The following is a 25,033-nucleotide window of genomic DNA, read 5'->3' on the forward strand; positions in this document are numbered from 1 at the left end:
GATACCACCCTTACCCAGAGAGAGATGAACTGTGCACTTCATACTGTTCTACTGCGGGGGAGAACATAAACCCCGTTGAAACACAGAACCACCGGTGCTAGGAACACATGCATTGCATCTTCAATCATTTTATTAACATACACCCCACTGAAACACAGAACCACCGGTGCTAGGAACACATGCATTGCATCTTCAATCATTTTATTAACATGCACCTCACTGAAACACAGAACCACCGGTGCTAGGAACACATGCATTGCATCTTCAATCATTTTATTAACATGCACCTCACTGAAACACAGAACCACCGGTGCTAGGAACACATGCATTGCATCTTCAATCATTTTATTAACATACACCCCACTGAAACACAGAACCACCGGTGCTAGGAACACGTGCATTGCATCTTCAATCATTTTATTAACATACACCCCACTGAAACACAGAACCACCGGTGCTAGGAACACATGCATTGCATCTTCAATCATTTTATTAACATGCACCTCACTGAAACACAGAACCACCGGTGCTAGGAACACATGCATTGCATCTTCAATCATTTTATTAACATGCACCCCACTGAAACACAGAACCACCGGTGCTAGGAACACATGCATTGCATCTTCAATCAATTTATTAACATGCACCCCACTGAAACACAGAACCACCGGTGCTAGGAACACATGCATTGCATCTTCAATCATTTTATTAACATACGCCCCATTGAAACACAGAACCACCGGTGCTAGGAACACATGCATTGCATCTTCAATCATTTTATTAACATGCGCCCCACTGAAACACAGAACCACCGGTGCTAGGAACACATGCATTGCATCTTCAATCATTTTATTAACATACGCCCCACTGAAACACAGAACCACCGGTGCTAGGAACACATGCATTGCATCTTCAATCATTTTATTAACATACGCCCCACTGAAACACAGAACCACCGGTGCTAGGAACACATGCATTGCATCTTCAATCATTTTATTAACATACACCCCGCTGAAACACAGAACCACCGGTGCTAGGAACACATGCATTGCATCTTCAATCATTTTATTAACATACACCCCACTGAAACACAGAACCACCGGTGCTAGGAACACATGCATTGCATCTTCAATCATTTTATTAACATACGCCCCACTGAAACACAGAACCACCGGTGCTAGGAACACGTGCATTGCATCTTCAATCATTTTATTAACATGCACCTCACTGAAACACAGAACCACCGGTGCTAGGAACACATGCATTGCATCTTCAATCAATTTATTAACATGCACCTCACTGAAACACAGAACCACCGGTGCTAGGAACACATGCATTGCATCTTCAATCAATTTATTAACATGCACCCCACTGAAACACAGAACCACCGGTGCTAGGAACACATGCATTGCATCTTCAATCATTTTATTAACATGCACCTCACTGAAACACAGAACCACCGGTGCTAGGAACACATGCATTGCATCTTCAATCATTTTATTAACATACACCCCACTGAAACACAGTGGTTAGTACTTGGATGGGAGACCACCTGGGAATACTGAGTGCTGTAGGCTGCATGTTAAGCTGATACGAATATATATATATAACATACACCCCACAGAAGCACAGAACTACTGGTGCATGGAACAACATGCATTGCTCCCTCAATCATTTTATTAACATACTGTACACCCCACTGAAACACAGAACCAGCGATATGTTATATTGTACTTTCAATAATAGTGTAGTTGCCCTAATTGTGCTACAGTGTAGTTTTACTATATAATGCTATAGTACTTTGTCATATTGCTAAAACTAGCAGTGATAGCATGACTTCTTCCAGTATTCTCTTCCTAATATTCATGTGTGTAGTAGTAGTTGTTCCACGTTTTTGAGTTGTTTGGAGAGCAATTGTGATGTGACTTTCAAACAGGACTCTTCAAATCCAGCATTTTTCATTTTCAATGTATGCTGCTCTCTGTATTGCCCCTCAGCTGCTGATGCTGTGTTTATGCACTGTTGCCCATTAAAATGACAGTAAGGCATTGGTCTCTTCATGTTGTGTCTTTAACATTCCAAACACGTTAAAAAAAGTACAACATGGGCCATGGCTGAAGGAAATAGTTCTGTGCAACGTGAGACAGATAAGGGGGGTATAGAGGATTATACTTTTTCAAAGGAGAGTTTAATCACAATGAACAAGACCATTGTTTGGATGACACACCTACCAGCAACCGAAATAGTCCCGAATGATTAATTTGCACTGTTGTGAGGGTGTTCACTTCACTTCACTGACGTGTTTCTGATTTGAAACAAACCCCTCCAGGACATGACACGCGGCGCCGCTCGAGAGAAGAGGAGGAGGAAGAAATGCAGAAGCGCAGGCAGATTCAAGAGGAACATCTCAACAAGGTATAGCTCTTTCAGCTCCAGACCTGGTGTTGAGCACTGTCATCACAAACATCTTCAATTCTGAGCGCTGATTTGATGACCCACCCATTGCTCTTGCATACCGTGTTTGACCATTTAGGGCAAAAGAGCAGCTATGGCACGACTGCAGTGTACAGTATGTGGGAGCATGTGCATCTGCTCCACGGGGCACCATACATTATATAATAATCTGCTGTGTAGTATGTAGTTTGATGGATGGCTGTGTACAAATTCAGTCCAATGGAATAGCATTCCAGGTGAAACAGTAGGATCTAAAACACTGGGAACATAAAGACTAGATTCTGTGCTTTAGAATGAGTTGCCCCAGTAGGGGAGAATGGTGTGTTAAAAAGGGGCAAGCCTTGATGGGCAGAATGGTTCCCAAGCTTGTGTTCTTCTGTTGAGCATTCAGATGAGTCAGAATGCAATGTGCTTGCGGACTATATCTGTACCTCTTGAACATGAACTGCCTTGTAGTTTGTAAAGTCATCTATAGTGATGCCTAGACTCTTGTGCTTTCAAGGTTTTCAAGTGGCCCACAATGTCCACCCCTAATCCTGTCATGGGATACTGTTCCCAACCACATAAATAACATGCTTGTTTCAATAACATGCTTGTTTCAATAACATGCTTGTTTCTATAACATGGTTGTTTCTTTCTAGTATGAGTTCCAATGTTGTCAAATCTTACCTTAAAAATGTTTCAGATGCAGTCTGGTTTAGGGAAATTGATTTTAAAAGAAGAGATGGAGAAGGAGATGACTCAAGAACGATACTCCAGAAGCATCTCTGCTCAGCGCTATACCTCTCCGCAAATGGACTCGTATAAGTCAGGTATGGAAAGCTGTTCCATGCTTCCATTCCATGCTCTCATCCACTTCCATCTGCATCTTTATAGAGTGGCAAGAAGCTTTCAAGAAGGAACGAGACACGTGTCTAGGGAATAGAAAATACCAGCCTAAAATAACTAACCCAGTTGAGATCTCTATTATTATTGTTATTATTTTTTATTTTTTTAATTTTTTTTTTACAGTGCACAAACTCAAACTATGAAAGAAATGTGTAACCAATCACCCTAGAATCATATCTTACTATAAAATTAAATACTATTATAGCACATTGCTGCTTTAAAGTAAAGAAGATGTTTTGTATCCATTATCTCAGCTATTTTATGTTACAGGTGTATAAGGTTATGGTCCAGTTCTGTGTGCATTATATAAATAGTGATGCAGTGCTTTCTTTACTTTCCCCTTTCAGACCGAAATGCCTCCATGACCTCCTCTCTCCCTGGCTATGGACGGAACGGCCTACACAGGGTAAGGTGATCAACTGAAAAACCATCACAACGCTGACAGTGTACAAAGAGGAATAGAAAATCAAGCAGAGCTAACAGTATCATCCCTTCAATTCACGTTTTGTATTTTGTGTGCTAGAATCAAAGGGTGGATGAAGGCTTGTGCCCTGGTGGGGGATAGCTATCCTAATACTTGCTTTTGTAGCATACACTGCCACCTGGTGCATGGTTATTGTAATAACACTATTGTAGGTAAACTCTGTAAATGTTTCATCCATGGAGATAAATAACAAATATAACCACATCATTACTGACAATTACAGTCTTGTCTTTGTGTGCCTTGCAGCCACAGTCTACAGATTTTTCTCAGTACAACAGCTACGGTGATGTGTGTGGAGGTGTCAAAGGTAAGAATCTGTAACATTGGGATGAATTCTGTTCTGTTTGGACTGTTAATGTTGTGTGCAGTCTTCTCTAAGTGATAGCTATAGGGAGCATCGATTTACAAGGAGGTATTCAGTCTTCCAAGTGGATATCTGAAACCACTGCCAGTCTCCTAGTAATCAATGCAAATAATTACAAATATAATAAGCCTTTCGAATTTAAGATATGCAAATAATTGAATTTATGATGTGTAATAAACCTTACCTCTAATCTCTAATCTCTTTTCTCCCTTGTTTTTGTGTCTTTCAGAGTTCCAGGTATGTAATAAATAATCTGTCTGGCACATACTCTTGCATGTGTACTGGATGTAAAATGTAGAGGCATGTTGCCATGTATGATGATATGCAAAGGAGGCTATCCACTCAGAGCATGTTATGGAATCTGCTGTCCATATGCTTCACAGAGGAGTTAGCTCACATTCCCTCTGTTTGTCTGGTTACTTATGTAATGGCATATTATATGTTGCTCATTCCTATGGAAATCTTTTATTTGTTGACACTGTGATCTGCTGTTGACTATAGCTACAATTTAATATAACAGCATCTTAGTATTATAGGATATAACACGTTTTACAATGAAAAAAAGAAAGACTACGGCTCTATTGTATCTTGCTTAGATTTATTACAACAACAGTCCGAAGGAGCAAAATGTTTAACATGAGCTAAAATAAATATTACAGCTTAAGGGAATGTTTCAGTATTTATTCATGTAAAAATAATTAAAATAAAAACAGATTAAAAAAAAAAATCAGATAAACAGATCAACAATTTGCGACTATATCTATATTATTTGAAAGAAAATGTAACAAGCAATCAAACAATCTTTATTGCCTCTGATATGTCTGTTGTGTTCCTTAGCCCACTCAAGATGGACACGTACCTGTCTCAAGAATGGACAGGGGAGTCTCTATGCCTAATATGGTGGAACCAAAAGCAAGTGTTTCATTTTTTTTATATTGCCATAAAAGAGCGAGCTGTAAAATGAGGGCGGATTTCTGAAATAGACCTCTTGAGACGAATGAAGTGAAGTATTGATCAATGATAACTGAAACACTGGATTACTGTGACTCACTAGTGCAAATATAGTCAATCACACCTTGAAATCCACTGTGTCTCAACCCTGCACTGCACTGTAGCATTTCAGTCACTGGTCACTCGTCAGATGTCAAGTGTAGGGCTGTGCAAAAGAATATGTGGCTAAAATCACTTCCCCTTGTATTGTTCACATCATAAAGAGAAGTTTAAAGTTGTAAAGGGAAGGTCCAGTATAATCATGAGCTTCCATCGTGTTGACACCCCAGTCAGTCCTGCCCTAGATGAGTCACTCCTTCATCCAGGATTGCTTCATGGTGCTGCAGCTCATAGCTACTATACCTCCAGTATGTTAGTGTAAATGTCACAGTAGCTGTTTCATTGACTGCAGGGGCGTGAGTGTTGGCTTTGTATTGGACCCTATTCAGAAAACTGTAAGGACTGTAAAGACAGATTTATTTATTTTGTGAACTGCTTTTTTAAAGTTTATTTTCTTAGATTAAAGAGTGTTTTGAAAAGTGAAAATGAATTCCCCTTTGCCAAACAGTTGTTCTTTAAGAGTCCTTAACGTGAATATGGCCCAGTGTCTCAAACTGAATTCAGAAGGTAACAGTTTATATTGATTGTTTGCAGCATGTACTTGTATTGGATTAATTGCAAATCTATAATATTTGTTTTGTTGTGAAATCATTTGAAATCGTTTTTGTGTTACAGTCACTGTGAAAGAAATTCTGTATAACAGAAAGGTTTTTTTTAATAGGCATATCCATATGAAATGCTCATGGTGACCAACAGAGGGCGTGTTAAACTGCCAAGAGATGTGGACAGAACAAGACTAGAGGTAAGAAGCAGCAAAAAGAGAAACCTGAAAATTTTAAATATACTGTACTGCAAAAATGACTCAACCTCATACTGTTGTAGTTCTCTTAGACAATAAGGGTTATGCTTTCACCCATTTGCTCCACATTTGTGACTATCGTGGGAGCCAAAATAATGAAGTAATGCATGTATATGTTTTGTAAATGATAATGATAAGTGCAACCAATTGAAGTTGTAAAAATCTGCAAAGAAACAACGTGTGTGTAGATTCTTGATAGTTATAAACAATCAAAAAGTCTTGCATAGTTTTTGTCTTTCCCCTTACTTTAAAAAATCCTATCAAATGTGCGTCAACAAAAGCAGACTAGACATACATAAATATATTTCGATTTTAGCAGCAAACATGTGGCAACGCAAACAGTTCTACAGTTGTGCATGAATCGTTAGGCTGGCTTGTTTGAAGGCAGAGCAGACGTGTGATGCTATGTAAGCAAGAGGACGTGTTGTAGAATGTGTTTGTGTTCCTGGGAGCAGCCCTGTAGTTTAGAGCTGGAAAGGGCTGGTTGTTTTTCTCGCTTGGCGCTTGGCTAACTCCACCTGTGCTTGTTCTTTTCAGCGTCACTTGGCTGCAGATGTTTTCTTTGATATCTTCAGGATGGAAATCCAGGAATTTGATAGGTTACCTCTCTGGAAACGCAATGCCATGAAGAAAAAGGCAAAACTCTTCTGAAAGCAAACAGTGCATGTCCTATTTATAAACACAATGAATACTAGAATTCTAGAATACTGTAATATACATGTAGAGGGTTTTTTGTGAACAACTTCAAGGAAACAAAACAAAAACAAGACAAACCCATGCGTTGAAGGAGAAGGACTCCCTGCTTTCAGAGAGTAATCTGTAGGTTATGAGGGGGTAAAGAAGATCATTTAGTCCAAAAAATACTAACACATGAATTTTATCAGTGTGTGTGTGTGTGTGTGTGTGTGTGTGTGTGTGTGTGTGTGTGCATGTGCGTGTGTGCGTGTGTGTGTTTTGCAATGGGTTTGAATGGAAATTGCTTCCTTTTTATTCTCATTAAATTTGGCTGACCTAATAATAAAAGTATACTTTATTGGTACTGCCACAATTCAAACACTCTATGGCTTTGACATAACAGTTCAGGAAGTTTCAAAAGCAGAATATACAGAGATCTGTTAACCATCAATACAGGAACAGAGAAAACAGTTCCCAGTGTGATGCAGAAAATGAAACTAGCTTTGTTATAAGCGCCCACCTGCTTTTTTTTTTTGTTCTGTGGCTGCTCAATTTAACCAGTGAGCACGATCGAAATACCTAGTCTGACCGCAAGGGGTCAGCATTGTTCAGCAACTTGTTAGGTGCCGATGCAAAAGCTGTGCAAGAGGCTTGTTTCACACTGGGCAGCGTATTTTAAATTATTTTAATTAATGTGGTACTTGCAGTCTCTGCCTGATCCCAATAAAACAAACATGCCAAATGTCACTTGCAAAGACTAAACATTCAGGAACGTATGTAGCCCTGCATCCCGTTCTCTTGTATGTAGCCCTCCTGTATGTAGTCCTGATTTAGGTTTCCAATATATCTGGACCTGCAATGGATAGTAGAAAAAAACAACCAAAATACCAAAATCCATTTAAATGGGTGCAGGGACTGGGGGGTTACAAATGTGTAACATACATTTTAGTTAGCTTTTTTTTATATATATATATATATATATATATATATATATATATATATATATATATATATATATATATATATATATATATATATATAGATAGATATATAGATAGATAGATAGATATATATTGCAATACACATTTTAATGAGATATATAAGGAGATATTCATCTATCTAACTCCATAACATGGAAGTTTAATATTTCAATCATATATGGGCTTAATGGGCTTTTACTGCTGGATGCTTCTGCTTGTTTTCCAACAGGTTCTATGGGACCAATTGGCACTCTGGTTACTATGGGGACGTAAACCACACTCCTGGCCTAGTGACCAGTTACGCCCACAGCCTTCACTGTAGTTATGAATTCAGACTGTGAATTCCAGCACTGGCCCCATAGTTTCTCTATTCCTGAGTTTCTTTGACATTTGTTTTTATGTGGAGACAGTAGAGTGACTATAGTGGAATAATATCCATTTAGCCTCATGTGAGCCAAAATATAAACATTGTATTAAACAGAAAAAGGTTCTACCAGTAAAGAGTTACAAAACCCATTCCCATGTCAATTAAAAAAGACTGAAAGGGGAGATTGGGTTATATCCTTTTTTATATAAATATTCTTTTTGGAAGAGAGCGTTTTAAAATGTAACAGTGCTACTGAAAATAAATTATGCAGCAATTCTTTTGTTTTTATTTTGTGTTCTTTCTGCCCAGCACTGTGAAAGCATGGTTGGTGGAAAATAATAACTGTAGCTAGTTTGCAGGTCCAGTTCTGCTTTTGAATCTTGGTATTGCTTGAAGAATCTTTTCACTGTATGCTGAAGCTGATGAATGAGGATCACAAAAGTATCCTTTCAGTCTGTTTTTCCCTTTATGTATACCTTTATCTGTCTTTTAACACATTTACATGGTGAAGTTTTGAGGAGTTTCTTATGCTGAGAAAATGTATCAAAGTATTAATAAATATCTAAAAAAAAAAAATAAACCATAAGAAGATTCACTGTTTGCATGTGTAAGATGTTTACAAAGTTGGAGTGTACCGACAAAACATACCATAGTAGAAATTTACACCACCATTTGTGATTATTTAAGGTAAAAAGAATTGAACTGTAGAAGCATATTTATGTTTTGAGGGTTATGCCACTGACACATACAGTATATGGTTATGATAATCTGCTTGTCACATTAAGACTGTTGTCACATGTTTTCATTCATAGTGTGTCTGTTGCTATCGAGAGTCCTGTTATCATTTTAATTGCAAGAAAGCTGCTTTCTCTTAAAATGACACTATGACGGGCCACACACCAAGCAGTGCTCATAATTGTAATCACAACAGGAGCCTATAATGGCTGCCACTTGTTTTTCAATTTCTTGGGTTCTCCACAGTCGAGAGCTTTCTCACAGATAAGGCTGTTCTGACATATGCAATAAGACAATGAAGGGGAACAAGGACTTTCTCTTATAGGGTCTTACTGCACTTGCTTATACAGAGTATTGGGTATCACTTTACATTGGCTCTCTAATTACTGTGGATTTACACAGTAGTTACTTAGTAAATACATGCGTACTTACACATCATTACAGTGTTATTATGCATAGTTGGTGTACTGAACCTGGAGGCAGGGACATGCCTGGGGGGGGGTCTCTGTCTGGACTCATTGGTTTCTTTAAAGAGGTTTGACTGTACAATACTTTGTGACTCACACAAGGCAGGACCAATGAGAAGACGGGGTTTGAATCCGGAACACAAATTCTTTTCACAACCTTGTTCTCAAGATAGAAGACAGACTTGGAGGTTCTTACTGATATTCCTAACCTGGGTAGAACTTGCTGTACTGAAACGGTCAAACGCTACAGTAACCGTGTTTGTTTCTTTTCCTTCCATTCCATAAAGGTGTGAAGGCTTTGACCGCAAGGCACATTTGTTTCCCATTCTCTTTGCTGCTGACAAGGTGAAGGCATGTATTATGGTTAAATGTAAAAATCTAAGTAGTTACTGTGTTGTTTAATACATGAAAGGGAATGTTGCCCAGATTCACTTCCATTGTCCAAAATGTCTAGCTGTGAAAGTGTTGGTTTCTATTTACTGCAGCTTAAAACAATCTGTTCTATTGTTTGGATTGTTTGCAGCATAACATCTGCAGTGGATACCAAAGCATACGATCTTACTTATGATATCGCATTTAAGAACATGGCAGTATTATATGCGTCTGTCTACAGTATAGTGATATTTAGGTTTGTCACTATTTAGGTTGTTAATTTGAGGCCTATTGTGTATCAGAGGTGATATAACACGTTTGATTTTTAATTGGAGTAATTATATTACGGTTACTTTCCGTTACCTTTTCTCTATTGTACACTTGAATTAGTGGTCATTTCTTTTTTAACCCAGACAGGACACAGTCTCTTCCAGGATGTCTCACGGCAGTAGCAAGCCATGGGGCAATGAAATCAGTCTTTATGAGGCTTGTGTCATCGAATAAGGCACTAGGAACAAACAATGTGTGTCCCTACATGCAGTGGTGCGGGAACTATTTTTAAAGTGGGGGTGCTGAAAGCCATTGAACAAAACTGTAACCCCTGTATATGATGGAAGACATGCAAAGCCAAGGGGTGCTGCCGCACCCCCAGCACCCTTAGTTCCAGCGCCCCTGCCTACATGCCAATAAAAACACAGGAAACGCATCTACCACCGCGTATTTTGAAGTTTAATAGGACAAGATCAAGAGGAGACTTACTTGACTGTATGTACCACTTTTATTGATTAGTTAGTTTGTTTGCTTTCTTACACAGAGGTGGCCACATGTGTTGCATCACCCCATCATTTACTGCTTTATCACCATATAGTTCATTATTGAAAGTCAGGAAATATACAATATATTGTTTAAGTGCCAAAAATTAAATGTATTTATACTACAAAAATTGTTAAAACCTGTTTGGCACATCTAATAAATGAATTACCAGACAAATTAAGCAGCTAAATACTAAATGGTAGTCACAACAGCTGTTTCACAGGACAAGACCAGGGAGAGAACTATAACGAGTAATATAAATCGAGCCTTTATTTTATTAAGTAATAAGTAAGGACATTTTTTGAAGAAGAAGAAGAAGAAAGAAGAAGAAACGAGTAGAAAGTAATACTTTTTTTTCAGTAATGTGCACAATGGAGTATTTCTTCAAACGTATAGTATAGTACATCATTTGTTTTTCAAAAAAGGACAAAAAATATACACATTGGCAATTGGGTGCTGTCTTTTTGAATTGTACAGTCTTTTTTCAGATGATGTCGTCGTCCTCCTGCTCCTCGCAGGAAAGGTTATTTGCAGATATGTAGGGAGTGAGGGGTGTAACTCAAACTGCATTGCTGGCTCTTGACAATGCCAGTGCCCTGGGAGTCCTCTCCTTTAGAGCTCGGGCATCAGCACTAGAGCACCGTTTTTTAATCACATGACTTCTTTTTTACAACAAATCATTGTTCAGCTTCTTTTTGCTTTTTTTTAAACCCAAGGTAATTTTAAAATGTCAGCTAAATAACAAACATGTAAGCTTTGTTTAAGTGCAACAGACAACAAAGTAGATCAAATCCTATTGCAGGTTTCACAAAACATCTACTGCACTTAAAGGTGAATTCGATCACTCAATTTGCTCAAACAAAATGGGTAGCTGCAGTAATTGTAAGGCATGCAATCTGTGATTTGTGATTCTCTGTAGTGCACCCGCATGGCATCTGCTTTAGAGAAATAAATAAATCTAAGAAAAGGTTGCCAAAAAAAGAGGCCACGATGCATGTTGTACATGGGAACAGACTCTAATCGAAGTCTGTAAAGTCCCTGTTTTTATTAAAATAGAACCAGGATCTTTGACCCTTGAGTCACAGTTAAGGAATGTGAATTTCTGTTCCGAGCAGCAGCAGCAGTGGACATCTGGCTGCTGAAAATCCTACTATTATAGAATAGCTTGCAAGCATGCACTGTGCAGCATATACAGTTGTCCATAAACATACTAGCATGCTGCATGGTTTACAGCAGACAAGCAAAGCATGTTTTGGGGTTATGTGTGCATCGTGCTTCATCTGTTCTGATGGGGGTTCCCTTAGTCTTGAGACTAAGTTTCTTTAATTATTGGGAATGACATTTTCAAAGGGAATTCAACAGGTTATTAATATAAATTAAGCGGGGTCCCATTTAGGATGCTGGATTTTTTTTTCTTGTCCTCTTTGGTTTATTTGGATGTTGTACTTATGAACAGAGAGTGAGACTTACACGACTACAGTAGGGATGTGCTCTTAACCACAAATATCCACCAGTTCACCTGAACCAAAGGCTGCGTTTGATGAAGTACAGTCAAGAAAGTTTTGAAATTATTGAAGAACGCACCTCCAGTTTTCTGCATATTACATTTTATTTTAGTTTTTTCTTTTCAAACTACATTTTATATAAACTTTATATAGAGAAGTATTGTATGTTCCATTCTATTTTTCAATTGTAAACGTCACAAAGGCTTCTGTATGTCACACTTAGACAGCTAGTTTGCAGTCTGATGGTTCACTGTAGCAGCTTGGAAGCACTCGTTTTTAACATGGAAATACCGCAAAATATTAAAGGCATGACAGCTCATAACATTGGGCTTGGACAGGTTTTACAACCTGATATCCCTCTGACAGCTTTAAGCCCAACCCTATTGGCAAATAAAATAAAAAGCTGCTACTCTCAAAACTGTTCATTATGCGCCAGCTCATTTGGGTAAATCATTATGCCACTGTATCAGATCTTGCATATGTTGTTGATCAAGAGTAAGGATTGAGAAGTAAGCTGACACTCCAATCAAACATCTGCAGGGCTTTCAAAGGCTGATATAACATTGTGGAAGATAAAAAAAGAAACACAATAGTGCATTTTTTAGTAGAAAGCATTTGCTTCCTGTTTGAGGAAAGATATCGCACAGTATTCTAAGATTCGTGATCCTATCTTGCAGATTTTTCTCCTGTGTGGTTTTAATTACATTCTACTGCTAAACTAATAGATTTCAGTTAATCTAGTAATACAGGTAACCCAGGTCATGCTACCCAGGTAATACAGAAATGCATGCTACCCAGGTCATAGAGAAATGCATGCTACCCAGGTAATAGAGAAATTAAGCTTACCCAGGTAATAGAGAAATTAAGCTTACCCAGGTCATAGAGAAATGCATGCTACCCAGGTAATAGAGAAATGAAGCTTATCCAGGTCATAGAGAAATTAAGGCTACCCAGGTCATAGAGAAATTAAGCTTACCCAGGTCATAGAGAAATGAAGCTTGCCCAGGTCATAGGAAAGTACTCGTTTTTGTACAACTGAACTTTCACCAAAGCAAAACATATAATGCACATGTTTTTTTTGTTTTTTTTTGTTTTGTTTTTTTGCTACAAGCTGATTTTCAAATAAAATATTAAACGGTATGCATACACTTAACCTTAAAGCTGAGTTCCAGATTCTTCTAAATCAAATATCGAGGTGTATAAATGTACAGGTCGGTTGTATGAGAAGACTGACATGTCAAACAGATGTTAACTTGACAACAGGGTCTTTTATTTCCTTGAGAATACTTTTACCAGTAAGCAAATTAGACACTTCAATTGAGAAGTTAGTGTGACGATCAAGGGATAAACATGTGAAATGAGCACTAGTTTATCAATGCTCCATGGCGGTTGTGCTGTACAGCTGCACTTAAAGACCCCGATAACACAATGTTACGAGGTTACAGGTTAGAGAGCTCCTGGGCTATAGGAAAGTGTCACTTCACAGTTATACATTGCTTCTCTCCTACAGTACTCAAGTCCAAAGTTGGCTGTGTTTTCAGAATGCTAATTATGGTATTAAAACTTTGCTGTGTCATTCAAGGCTGAGCAAACATTTTGACTGCCTACTCGGGATTTCTGTTCATCACATCACCCATTTTTGCCCCTAAAGCTTCCCATTTTCGTGATGCAAACTGCTGACCTCTTGGTAAAGAATTTTGTGTCCAGTAGTTTATTCTGCATAACAAGCTAAACCTTAGGAAGGGGGCTATGGACTACACTTATAAAATAATCTGCATTTCTTTCTTCCTTCCTTCTTTCTTTTTTCTTTCTTTCTTTCTAATCTGCATTTTCTTTACTTATGTTTCATAATTTACTCATTCATTTCTTTAAAGAGTAAGTGCAATAGCTTCACATTTCATTGGTTTTCCTTCACTTCTTATGATGCTTGCAGTGACTGAGTGGTTCTTATTGCAATGACCCAAATACTGTTTTTTTTTTGTGCATTGTTTATATACGTCTTCATTAAGCTGTTTTTACCTGAGTTCTGCTCATTCATTAGTTCTAGTTTTCTGTACAGATCCACAGTGTGTCACCTAGGCTAGATCAGCCGAGCTGTATTTGTAAAATGGAGAGCCTGCCCCGTCTCGTGATCTGGCACGCTGGGTCAATGCTCTGCCTTGCACTAGTGCTGGACCTCACTGCTATGAAGACAATTTGGGTACTCTGCTCCATATGGTGTCTATGGAACTGAAGAGCAGCTCCTGCACTAATTGTCAAAACACCTCCTTGTCACTTCTTACAAGACTACCTGGGTAGCATGCATTTCTGTATTACCTATCTGTGCACATTTCTGCGACCCCATTGCAACCATAAAATACTCTACAAGATAATGTTGACTATCTGATTACACAAATGTTAGTGGCTGTAAATAAAGGAAGCATCATTTTTGACCTGTTAACGCAATGGTATGGTGACAGCTGCAGTTTGTTCATTTCCACTGCAATGTCCACAAAGGGGAAGTTGAATCACCAGCAGAGGCAGAGTTCTGTTTCCATGACCCCTTTAAACCCACTGCGCTCTTGAAGTTGAAAAGTACAGATTCTGGCAGGAGAATCCCATGGAATGGGAAAAATAAGTATTTTTTTGTTCTTTTTGTTGACCTGCTTGGAGAGTAGAACAAGTAAGACACACAGTCAAGAATGATCCCAAGCAACTGGCTTCTAGTCACTGCCTGGAGAACCCACATGGGACCTGCAAGGCCAGTATGGAGAACATGTGACTCTTACTGGCTACTTTTAGACCATTCCCACTCCAGAAGATCACAATTGATGCAGTTGTCCTCATGTAGACACAACTCATGATATAATGTGTAGTGACTATACCACACATAGCAGTTTTTGAATATAGCAAGTCATGTTAATTACAAATGTGTTATTCATTGAAACACTGATACATATAAACAGAGATGCTTCTGGAGATACCTTCTATGTGTGTTCGCTATTGATTTCCCCTGAAGCAGTTAAAATGAACAATTTTCAAAGTGAGGTGATTTTAGGTGACTCCTGCCAGGACCCCCTTTGTAAATGAGATACATGTCTCAGGGGTTCTCTATCTGCGTAAATAAATACATTTGAATTTGAAATGTGAATTTACTGGAGATGTAGTTTCTTCCTTCCCTCATTGATACTATTAACACTCACTCAACATGCAAAATAAAAAAGGGGGGGGGGGGTGGGGGGGGGTGGGGGCTGAGTCATCCTAAATTAATAGAATTAAACACAAAATTGCCAAATAATTTCCAAGCTTACATGTTTTGCCAGTAAAGATAAAACAGTGACTACAATTATATTGGTATTGATCCTTCAATAAGTCTTCAACATTATGGGTTAGTTTCTCTACAGTTCTTTACACCATTACCAGACCAGAAATAAACAACTCAGGGTTGTAATATAGGAGCTTGTGTCAGTAGTCTTAAATTGTTTGCTATTAATCCAAAAATATCACCTCATTATGCAATTACATTTTGTTTTATAAATATGTGTATTAAATCTATAAATAACATACATGCAATCTTATAACACAAATATATTCTCAAGTACCACCAGTTATAATACACACAGCATTTGGACATTTTCAATATTTAAGGATTTACTTTTTTCGTGTCAAAGAACATTTTAACTTTGTCAAAAAACGATACTGAAACACGAGTCAACTGTGGCCTTTTAACCACCAGCAAACAAAAGGGGATTTGCAACTCTGGCTCAGAATAAGAGGGGAGGGGGTCGGAAAACAAGGAACAGTGAAATCATCCACTCAGGGTGTGCAGGCCTGCAGCTGTGGAAGAGAACGCTGCTGGGGTTTGCATTCCTATAATTTAACTTAAAGAGTGTAATTTACAGAAGAGACTCTACGATTAGCGAACATAACATCTCAAGATTTAAATTACTGTACCAGATATAGTTCAGGTGTAGGCAGAGTCCTTTTTTAGAAGTGTATTTGCTGTTTACATAATTTCGCAATTACATCTTATTGCAGACATTGTATTAAAATACACTAGAAAAAGATTATTAGAACAGTTCTTGTGCACCAGGCCTTATTTATTTTGAGATTAAATATTAAAACTAAGACCCAAAATGGTCTTTAAAGCATTTTAAGACCTTTTGTTCAACCTACCCCTGATCTCTCTAGAATTTCTTCAGACGTTAGATTTACTTTACCTGCCCAGGTATTGGGCTTACAGTCTTTGTTTTGCTGCACTGGTGAGTTTTGCAATGCAGGTGGTTTGTCTGTCTTTTTGTTTTGTGTTGAAAGAAACAAACCTCACCTCATCATGAGCGGACAACCTCCACAGCACCCAAAGAGGTGCTCAAACCCCATCTGCAGACCTTAGGGGAGGTGAAGACTGTCACCCATCCCATCCCGTTTTGCAGTTCAGGTTTAAAATAACAAAAAAAAATGTATTTCATAGTGCATATTGCACCTTTTTTGTATTTTGTAGTAAAGGTGCACAATGCCTTTGCATTGCTACACTATAAAGCATTCGTCCCTACTATTTACAGTATGTTTCATTGCTACAATTGATGCCAGAGTATAGTACAGCCCCCACAGGCGACTTATTATTAAGGAGTAAACCCCCCCCCCCCCCCCCCCTTTTTTTTTTTTTTTTTTTTGCAGAAGCACATAATGATTTGTGGTGAATGAGTGGCAATACAAGTACTGGACTCGAAAGAAGAAGTCCTGAGAAAGAAAAAATAAGTGTTTTCACTTTTGTTCAGGGTTATAATATTTGTGTTTCTCTAGTATAATTGTATCTTTTGGAGTACAAGAACATTAAAGGAATTTATAACTTAAACTGAGGTCAAATAAAAACCCTGACGAGATGAATTTGCCTCACGTTTTGTAGTAGTTGATGCGGAGATGACGTTACGAGGAGGGGCTGTGTGTGGAAGAGAGCCTTCGGCAGGGTAGATTCTTCAGACACATAACACAGGACGATACGAGCAGAGAACACACGGACTGAATCGGGTTGTATTACCATCAACAGACAGTATAAAAACGTTCAAAATTGATTGGAATAGGAATTACCCGCCTTTCTTCTTGCCAGTCCTCATGGAGAAACATAAAGGTAACAGTGACGTTTTTAACAACACAAGTATTACGTTTGTGTTATTATTACATTTGCAAGTATAGCATTTACTGATAATATTGCCTGACTTCAATGGTACTGTAAGGGCTGTTGATAATATGCAGTATACCGCTCGTCGTGTTAGAAGTTTTGGCATCTAAAAAGGCACAGAAGTAAGCAGAATCCAACGTTAACCACCCACTGTTAAAAAATAAATAAATAAATGATAATAATAATTTAAAAAATTAGCAACATTTAGAATTTGTTTTGTTTACAAGCTGGGCGAAGTGCATTGAGAGTTATTTCCGTTTTCTGTTCAGTTTAATTACCTGTAATCGTTGTTACAGGGTGTTACAGAATCTCCTTTGCCACAGATGCTTTAGTAAAACAGCTTGCATCGTGGCGGGATGATTTGCATACAGTACTGTTACCTGTACTGTACCAGGCAACTACACCACGCTGCATTTAACAGGGCTTGGACACACCCCCGTGAACCTGTCACTTTTTTAAAGTTCCTTCAACAATTTTGAGCAATGCACAGTTTAGAGTTAGGTGCGATGAGATTTGTAAAGCGTGCGGGTACAACGTACAGCTCAACAGTGCACACGTGAATTCCGTTGTCAAATCCAAAATGTTCATGTGCGTTTTCCCAATTGAGAAAGTAAATGTTAAGTTATACTGAAGAAACTAGTGTTCCTTTTTGTTACGCAGCAGTATTAGCATCATAGATATACACCAAACTAGCTGTACAGTTGTGCTGTGTGTGTCACTAATCCATTGCAGCTAGTTACTGCCTTCATTAGGCAGCTCAGATTACAGAGACCACAAGCTCAGGTGTATCTGATTAAACGTATACTGTAGTTAAACCTGGAATACCATTTTTTCTAGGTGCGTTGATTAAAGCCTGCTTCATGAATATTACATTCTAGCATTTATCAGCAGATAGATGGATAACAATAATTCAAAACACATGGCTTCCCACCACATCCCTGCTTTTTTGTATATGGCAGCACATTGCATTAATGAATGCAGATGACCATGTTCTAGCAGTTAACATTCAAAGTCCTGAATTTAGCTGTGGTAAATACGCTCCTTAAATCTACACCCATTATAAACAGAGCTGCTCTTTTTGTTGCTGGTAGTAAATGAATGGGAACTCCTGGTTGAAAAGTGTTTGAACCCACAAAAAAAAAGCTAAACGTCTATATCCTCCACACTAATTCCAGGAAACGGCAAACAGTAAAAGTGATGGAAAGGAACGGGAGCCTGTTTGCTTGCGTGGGTCGTTTAGTGCTGCGCTGGTTCTAGCAAGCCTGAATGGCATTTAAAGCCCAGCAGGGTTGCAAGCCAGCGTCTTGAGTCTTTTCATTCCCCCTGGGGGAGAAGCAGGCTGAGTTCACACAGGCATTAGGATGCTGTGTGAGTCGGGGGTCTGGCATGTTGTGTGGCTATTAACTCATCATGGGCTTTGCAAAAACAAAAAACAAAAAAAAAAAGATTTCATTACTGTAGCTGGCAATAGATTTGTATGTTGTTTCTTTGATATTGTAACGTGTTCATTTTCATTTCAATAGACACCCTAGCCCATTATTTACTTCAAACGTAAAGTGTGAAATCCTAGAGGTGGCTGTTAATGAAAGCCAGTTTAACCAGCGCTGTATGTCTTTTTCCACACACCTGTGCAGATGTTTTTCTCAGTTGAAAGGATGTTAATAAACAGGGCACGGTTAACAGCAGCCTTCACGTCTCAAAGCCCTGTGATGCGCGTGGAGAGGTCAAGGATGAGACCTTCAGCTGCACTGCTCTGTTCTTCCATTAGGAAGATTGCATCTTGGTTACCCCTTGTGTGTTTTTCAAGAGACATTCCTCTGCAGAGTGTAGGTGACATTAAAAATCACAAGCACAGGAAATTGAGTTGGGGGGGGGGGGGGGGGGGGGGGGGGGGGGTGGTGACTACAGCTAGTAGGTGGACTTGTTAATAAGTTTATTTTAACAAAGGGCCTTATTGTAATGTTGCTGCTGTGTAAAGAGTTTTATCAGGGTTACATTGTGTCCTGTTGTGGCCTGGGTTTGGGAGGAAATCTTCAGCCTTTACTATGACTACTATAACAAAGGGAACTCTTCCTCAGTGCCGGAACACACTTAAATAATTATCACAGCAGTTGGAGAGGTTGGTGAAAATGTACAGCATTTGAATTGGTTCCCGGTGAAAAGGTCATACACTGTGCTGTACATGATACTGTAAAGAATAACTATGGAAACAGACACACACACATGCACGCACACACACACACACACACACACACACACACACACACACACACACACACACACACACACACACAAGTTTGTTTTCCTATACTTGTGGGGACTTCTCATTGACTCTCACTATATTTTTATTTACTATTTCTAACTCCAGCCAGACAAAACTCCACACGGGGAAACTTGACAACAAACTAAATATTTTGGCACTTTTAGTTTTTTTTTAAAGGCATATTTAATTATTAAAAAGGTGTTTTACAAAGTGGGGACGTTCCCACAACGTTGTTTTTTTAGGAGTTACTATCTTTGTGGGGACGTTTTATAAAGTTTTGTCCCCACATAGATAGTAATACCTGCCCACACACACTGACACACATGCACACACACACACACACACACACGCACACGCACTGACACACACACGCACGCACGCACGCAAACACACACACCTACACACACGTGCACACACGCACGTCAAGCCATCGGCTGTTGTTTATAACCACTACAATGAAGAAAGGCTTTGTCTCCACTGTCAAAAATGAAAACAACAACAAAATTCTCATTCACCTTTACATGTTTACATATAGAGACCCCAGCAAACAGAAACGGACATGTGTTTATTAAGTGGCTGTGTGTTCAAACCACAGCGGATTAGCAGCTACTTTTATAAAGTTTTATAAAACTCTTTTGGAAATTGAAAACAGCTTCCAAACCCAGATTATGGGGTTGAAGTTCAGAAACTTGAACAAAGTGCTTTTTTTTGTACTCAGTTTATGATCCGCTCTGGTGCTGTTTGCATTAGGGCCAGCATTGCTGTTGTCAGCGCCTCTAGTGCACCAGCTGTCGGAAACACAACTTAGAGGGCTGGTCATGCTATAATGCAATGGTAAATCACAACGGGCCGGAATGCTGAAACATCTCTGATTTCAAGGGATGTTTTCAGCTGACCTTACCGCTGGATAAGCACCTCTGTTGATTGTAGCAGCGTGGTGTCTTGTACACTGGAATCTTTAGACAGCACATTTATAATTTCAATAACATGTTTCCTGCTATCATAGGACCTTTCAAATCAGTTCTTCTTCTCAAAACAATATAAATGTCTGTATGAACACAAACTTTGAAGATCAGCAGTTCCCCAGATTCAAGAAATGCCCCCCCCCGTCCAAATAAAAACGGGCTATCGTACATATATATATATATATTATATATAATATATATATATATAGATCTATATGATATATATATATATATATATATAAATATATATAATATATATATTATAATTAAAGTGCCATGGCTGTTAAACCTCTAACTGTTCACTTTAATAACTTTGGCAGGGTCTCTTTTAATTTGTGTATCTTCTAGATCTGAAGAGATGGAGCCCAGCCATCCCACTTTCAGATCTTAATTGCTGCTCTGTAATGCTAGGAATGTAATTTTAGCTCCTTTTTCCTGCTATCTTGTTACCAACATGCAGAGAAATACTCCTGTAGTTACAGTCCCTTTGGGACTAATACAGCAGACTAGGCTAGCTGTGTAAAGAACAGAAGTCACTTCCAACAAACAAGCAAGGAACAAGAGGCACCTTGGGCTAGCATGCACAGCTAGCAAGAACCTACAATAAGGCACTTTTCTTTATTTTTGTAAATGCAGTTCTCCCACTCTGCTGAATAACTGGACCCACTACCAACTAATAGGACAGTGAATAAATAAATGCATTGTGATCAAAGCTTTCAAATCTTGATGTATTGCGATTTTTAAGTCATTGAAACAGGGATCTTTGTGTACCACCATTATAAAAACCAGAAACTCTAACAGTGCATGTGTACACTGAAATAGTACAGCATATGAGCAGATTTGCAAAACGTACAGTCAGAGTTGGGAACAAGCTGCATACACCAGGCCTGCCCACTATTGTAGTTGAATGATGTGCGTCATTCATTTTGTTTATCACCCCCTTTTCTCATTTTTTTTTTTAACAAGCTTCAAACACTCAAGCACATATGAATGCCAGCTTTGTTTTTCTTCAGGGAGCCAAAGCCACTTACATCACTAATTTGGCTTTGAAATCTTCTGAGGAGGATGCATCAAAATATCACGAACTGGGGTATTGCAAATGTCACGATGCTCAGATGTGGTTAGATAGAGCTGGAATATGGTAGATCGAAACACAACAAGAACCGACTGTGGCAGATAAACTGGAACCCTGACACTGACACAACAGAGATATTCATAAAAAAAAAAAAACACAGTGATGTCTGGGGTGGGGAGTGGGGTGTACTGTGAAATACAAATATTTGCCAACATAAATACAAAACATTGAATAATACACACTTAAAGAAAAACTAGGCCCATGTATATTGGGAATCAGTTTGGCTGAAAGCCATGACACAAATCGATGAATATATTTACTGTGGAAGAAATAACTTCCGAGGCACATCTGTCTAGAATAGAAGTAAACTAAAAAGGCAGAGAATTTTATACAGTGCTGCATCCTGCTTTAAACCGGCACCATACTGTCTGTGGCTGGTTTGCTTGGGATGAGAGTCTTGTGGTTGTTGGTTTTGCCAATTTATCAAGCCAACTGGCCTGATACTACTGTCCACAAAGTATAATTAATGCTGAATAAACGTGTCTAAAATAGAACAGTCTCCTTTTACTAAGCCACTCCAGGGATAGTCAATACAAATCTTCTTCAATTCTGCTATTGTTTTTAAGCTAAAAAACTATCTTCCTTTGTTTGTCGACAGAGAGAATTAACCACATTATTCAAGGTTCTGACTGTCAAGGTTCTAGCTCCTGCTCTCAAGGTTCTGATTGTCAAGGTTCTAACTCCTCATTCTCATGTTTATTGCTAATTCATGTTTTAATACCAAGTAAGCAGAAATGTCTTCAAAAACAACACTAAAAAGCCAACAATAGACACTTGGAAGAAATTAGCAGCAATGTAAGTAACAAAAGGTGGTGCACATTTTAAATTAACTTTCTGTGTAGAAAACACAAAAAATAAAAAATAAAGTTTATACTGGAAAGAACCTGGCTTCAGCATCTGGTCCCATTTTCCCCTGTAGACAGTGCAGAATTATTGGAGTGAGTACAGAGAGAAGAGTGAAGCCCCATGCTGAATTTAACACTGTTTATTGGGGCTTGATTAAACTCAACTTACTGTGGCTACTGATTCTATGCCTTTGAACTTCTCACATGAAAAACACGCAATTATATCATGCCTTGGGCAGGCTTACAGTGAAAAACAATGGTGGAATAGAGGTTGACCTGTCTGAAGATTGTTGTGGCACCTCCAATCAAAAATAAAAATACCAATGTGTGGGATTGAAAGTGATAGGGATCTGTTAGTCACACACAGGTTTGAATCGGGGGTCCTCAGTTAGAGGCTCACCCTCAATTCCTGAAGGATCAGTCAAGTCTTAACACTGATCTGTCTGAGTATCTCAATCATTGACTTGGCAGTGAAATTACACTCCCAACTTTTTAAAAATCTCTTTAAGTGCTCCACCAGGTCAGGTTTTACTTGCGTAGTTTTCAGTATAAATACTTGTCAATGTCTTTTGCCTTTCTGAACACCTCCTCAATATCTTGTAGCTATCACACCGGTTTATTGGTTGGGCTGTTGAAGGCTGTACTGTAACTTCAGGGCTGCTTGCTCGTGATGCATCATTGCTTTTTTAAGTTTTTGCTTGCTTTTTCAGAGTACTGGCACGTAATTGGCTGAGCCATTGAAGACTGAAATTTATTATAATAAAACAACTCCATGCTGTGGACTGAGGCCACGGTAACCTACTGTTTAACAGTATTATTTACAGTGTGTCCCTGGAAGGGCTTTTGTATGTTTCCAGCAAACCTTGTTTGTTTTTTAAACTCTGCATATTATTTGTTTGTGTGTAAGGGGATTGTGCAGTGTCAACACCTGTAAGCAAACTACTGCTATGCAGAAGATATTGGGTGAGGAATAAATAAGTTAAGAAAAATGTTCCTGCTTTCAAGTTTGGAGGAACTGTTAGTGTAGAAGACTCGTAGTCATGCAATGTTTTTTTCTCTTCTCAGCAGTGCTATCTTAGGCATGCAGAAAAGAGAAGAATCCGCAGTTACAGAACTGCAGCTGATGATAAGGAAGTCCTGTACCTCAACTCCAGTGATGTCAAAGAGCTTGAAATAGCAGTGCAGCTCCGTGGATATCATTATAGTGTCACACACATGCAGTTTCAAAGACACTAACATTATTCAAACTTGAACAGCTGGCTGAATGAGTCAGAAAAGATTCTCTGACTTGCTGCTTTTGAAACGCAGGGCCCCGCTACACAGTTGATAGCATCAGTAGATACTTTCCTCCAGAAGGCCCTTGAGCTGCTGTAGTAGAAAGATTTTTTTCTGTCTTTTTGGTGACGGTATCCATAACAGTTACGTAGACGTGAATACAAAAGGCAAAACATATCCTTTTCTCCAAACCAGTGCCCCACTGTGCAGCCTGGATAAAACCCATTGCCAGTAACAATAATATATTTTGGCTTTTTATGCAGTTTTTTTGGCAGTCTTTAATATAAAATTGCTTTAAATTCTGGCAGCTTTCAAAGGTAAGAGCACTGTATTCTGAACTCCATTTGAAAGCTAGCCCAGTAACAACATTCTTCTTTATGGATTCATTTTTAAGAACAAAACAATATTTAAGTGGTTGGGGGAGGTGGGGTTTGTCATATTTACAGGCTTTTCTCTCGCTTTTTTAAAATGCATTTTTTTTTTAAACCATGAAATAGTTATTCTAATTTGGTAAGCAGCATCAACCAGCTTTGCTTTATTTCATGTGACAGTATGTGTTTCTTTTAATCTTTATATATCCACAATGTGATAGAATGGTCTGTGTTTGTATTATTATTATTATTATTATTATTATTATTATTATTATTATTATTATGCAGTAATCACCTGATACAGTATAGGACCATTTGGAATGTGTTTTTTTTCGCAATAAAGTTGTCAAACTTTTCGTTTGCTGTCTTTTTCAAAGTGGAGACCCAACACATAGCTGTACAGGTTAGTTAAAGCTGATTCAGTCGAACCACATCATATGTAAAACTAGGCAGAAAAAACTGGACTGTATTGCACTGTAATCCTCTACAAAGCTTTCAACTCTTTTTTATCTTTCTCATCAATATGTTGTCTTCTTTGCTTGAGAAATCCTGGTCTTACCATGTGTTTAAGTTGTTTTATTTAATTTTTTTTTAAATTTCATAACATCCTGTTGACAGGCTTGTCTGTTGACAGGTTTTGGCAGATCAGTAGCCACTTCCTTTTTCCACTGTGGTTAAATCGTCTTCTCCACCTGGGTGACCTTTACTGGCCATTTGGGTTCCCCATGTTTCAGCAACTGCAATATCTGTTTTGAGATAACTTTGACAACTCTTTTCAATTACTAATTTAATCAGTACTATTTTTAGCTTTGAAATTAACCATCAACTTCTAGCAATCAGCAAAGTGCTGCCTGAATGTGTGCCACAGAACTGTCAGCTCTCAAGCAATACAGTGAATTCGGATAAGATTAAGTATCTGAGAACTGTGGATGGCATGAAAAGGAAGTGTCAGAATACAATCAACCATAACTATAACAGTAATACTATTACAAATTCTTTGAAGTCATT

General features: G+C 38.4%; 3 protein-coding genes across 29 annotated transcripts in view; 2 read left to right on the forward strand and 1 right to left on the reverse strand.

Annotated features, from left to right (window-relative positions):
• LOC121321694 (actin-binding LIM protein 1-like) overlaps positions 1-7,732 on the forward strand; it is a 94,198-nt gene extending 86,466 nt beyond the window's left edge. For 14 of the 27 annotated variants that reach the window (XM_041260699.1, XM_041260694.1, XM_041260695.1 and 11 more), the window contains 8 exons: positions 2,330-2,415; positions 3,140-3,266; positions 3,690-3,748; positions 4,073-4,133; positions 4,420-4,427; positions 5,028-5,102; positions 5,962-6,042; positions 6,637-7,730. In XM_041260699.1, the coding sequence (XP_041116633.1) occupies positions 2,330-2,415; positions 3,140-3,266; positions 3,690-3,748; positions 4,073-4,133; positions 4,420-4,427; positions 5,028-5,102; positions 5,962-6,042; positions 6,637-6,750 (611 nt within the window). In that variant the 3' untranslated portion in view covers positions 6,751-7,730. Of the gene's footprint in view, positions 1-2,329; positions 2,416-3,139; positions 3,267-3,689; positions 3,749-4,072; positions 4,134-4,419; positions 4,428-5,027; positions 5,103-5,961; positions 6,043-6,636 lie in introns of all 27 variants that reach the window. The other 13 variants (XM_041260707.1, XM_041260710.1, XM_041260714.1 and 10 more) reach the window with 3 other exon arrangements.
• LOC121321696 lies at positions 3-2,304 on the reverse strand. The gene is made up of 2 exons (XM_041260723.1): positions 174-2,304; positions 3-101 (listed from the first exon to the last, which is right to left on the reverse strand). Exons 1-2 carry the CDS (start codon positions 1,494-1,496, stop codon positions 39-41), a joined length of 1,386 nt encoding a protein of 461 aa, XP_041116657.1. The 5' UTR covers positions 1,497-2,304; the 3' UTR covers positions 3-38.
• A 9,082-nt stretch (positions 7,733-16,814) lies between the features above and the next one.
• The window catches only part of LOC121321834 (actin filament-associated protein 1-like 2), a 44,591-nt gene continuing 36,372 nt past the window's right edge, over positions 16,815-25,033 (forward strand). The window contains exon 1 of the mRNA XM_041261093.1: positions 16,815-17,120. Coding sequence (XP_041117027.1) covers positions 17,105-17,120 — 16 coding nt within the window. The 5' untranslated portion in view covers positions 16,815-17,104. The remainder of the gene's footprint in view (positions 17,121-25,033) is intronic.

The sequence above is a fragment of the Polyodon spathula genome, chromosome 10, assembly GCF_017654505.1.
Source record: "Polyodon spathula isolate WHYD16114869_AA chromosome 10, ASM1765450v1, whole genome shotgun sequence".
NCBI classification, from domain to species: Eukaryota; Metazoa; Chordata; class Actinopteri; order Acipenseriformes; family Polyodontidae; genus Polyodon; species Polyodon spathula.

Bases quoted from the DNA above. Each gene is read 5' to 3' on its own strand.
- LOC121321696 (XM_041260723.1), bottom strand. From the start codon at position 1,496: ATGATTGAAGATGCAATGCATGTGTTCCTAGCACCGGTGGTTCTGTGT. The intron at 102-173 runs CTAGCACCGGTG...ATGCATGTGTTC, and splicing joins AAGATGCAATGCATGTGTTC to CTAGCACCGGTGGTTCTGTG.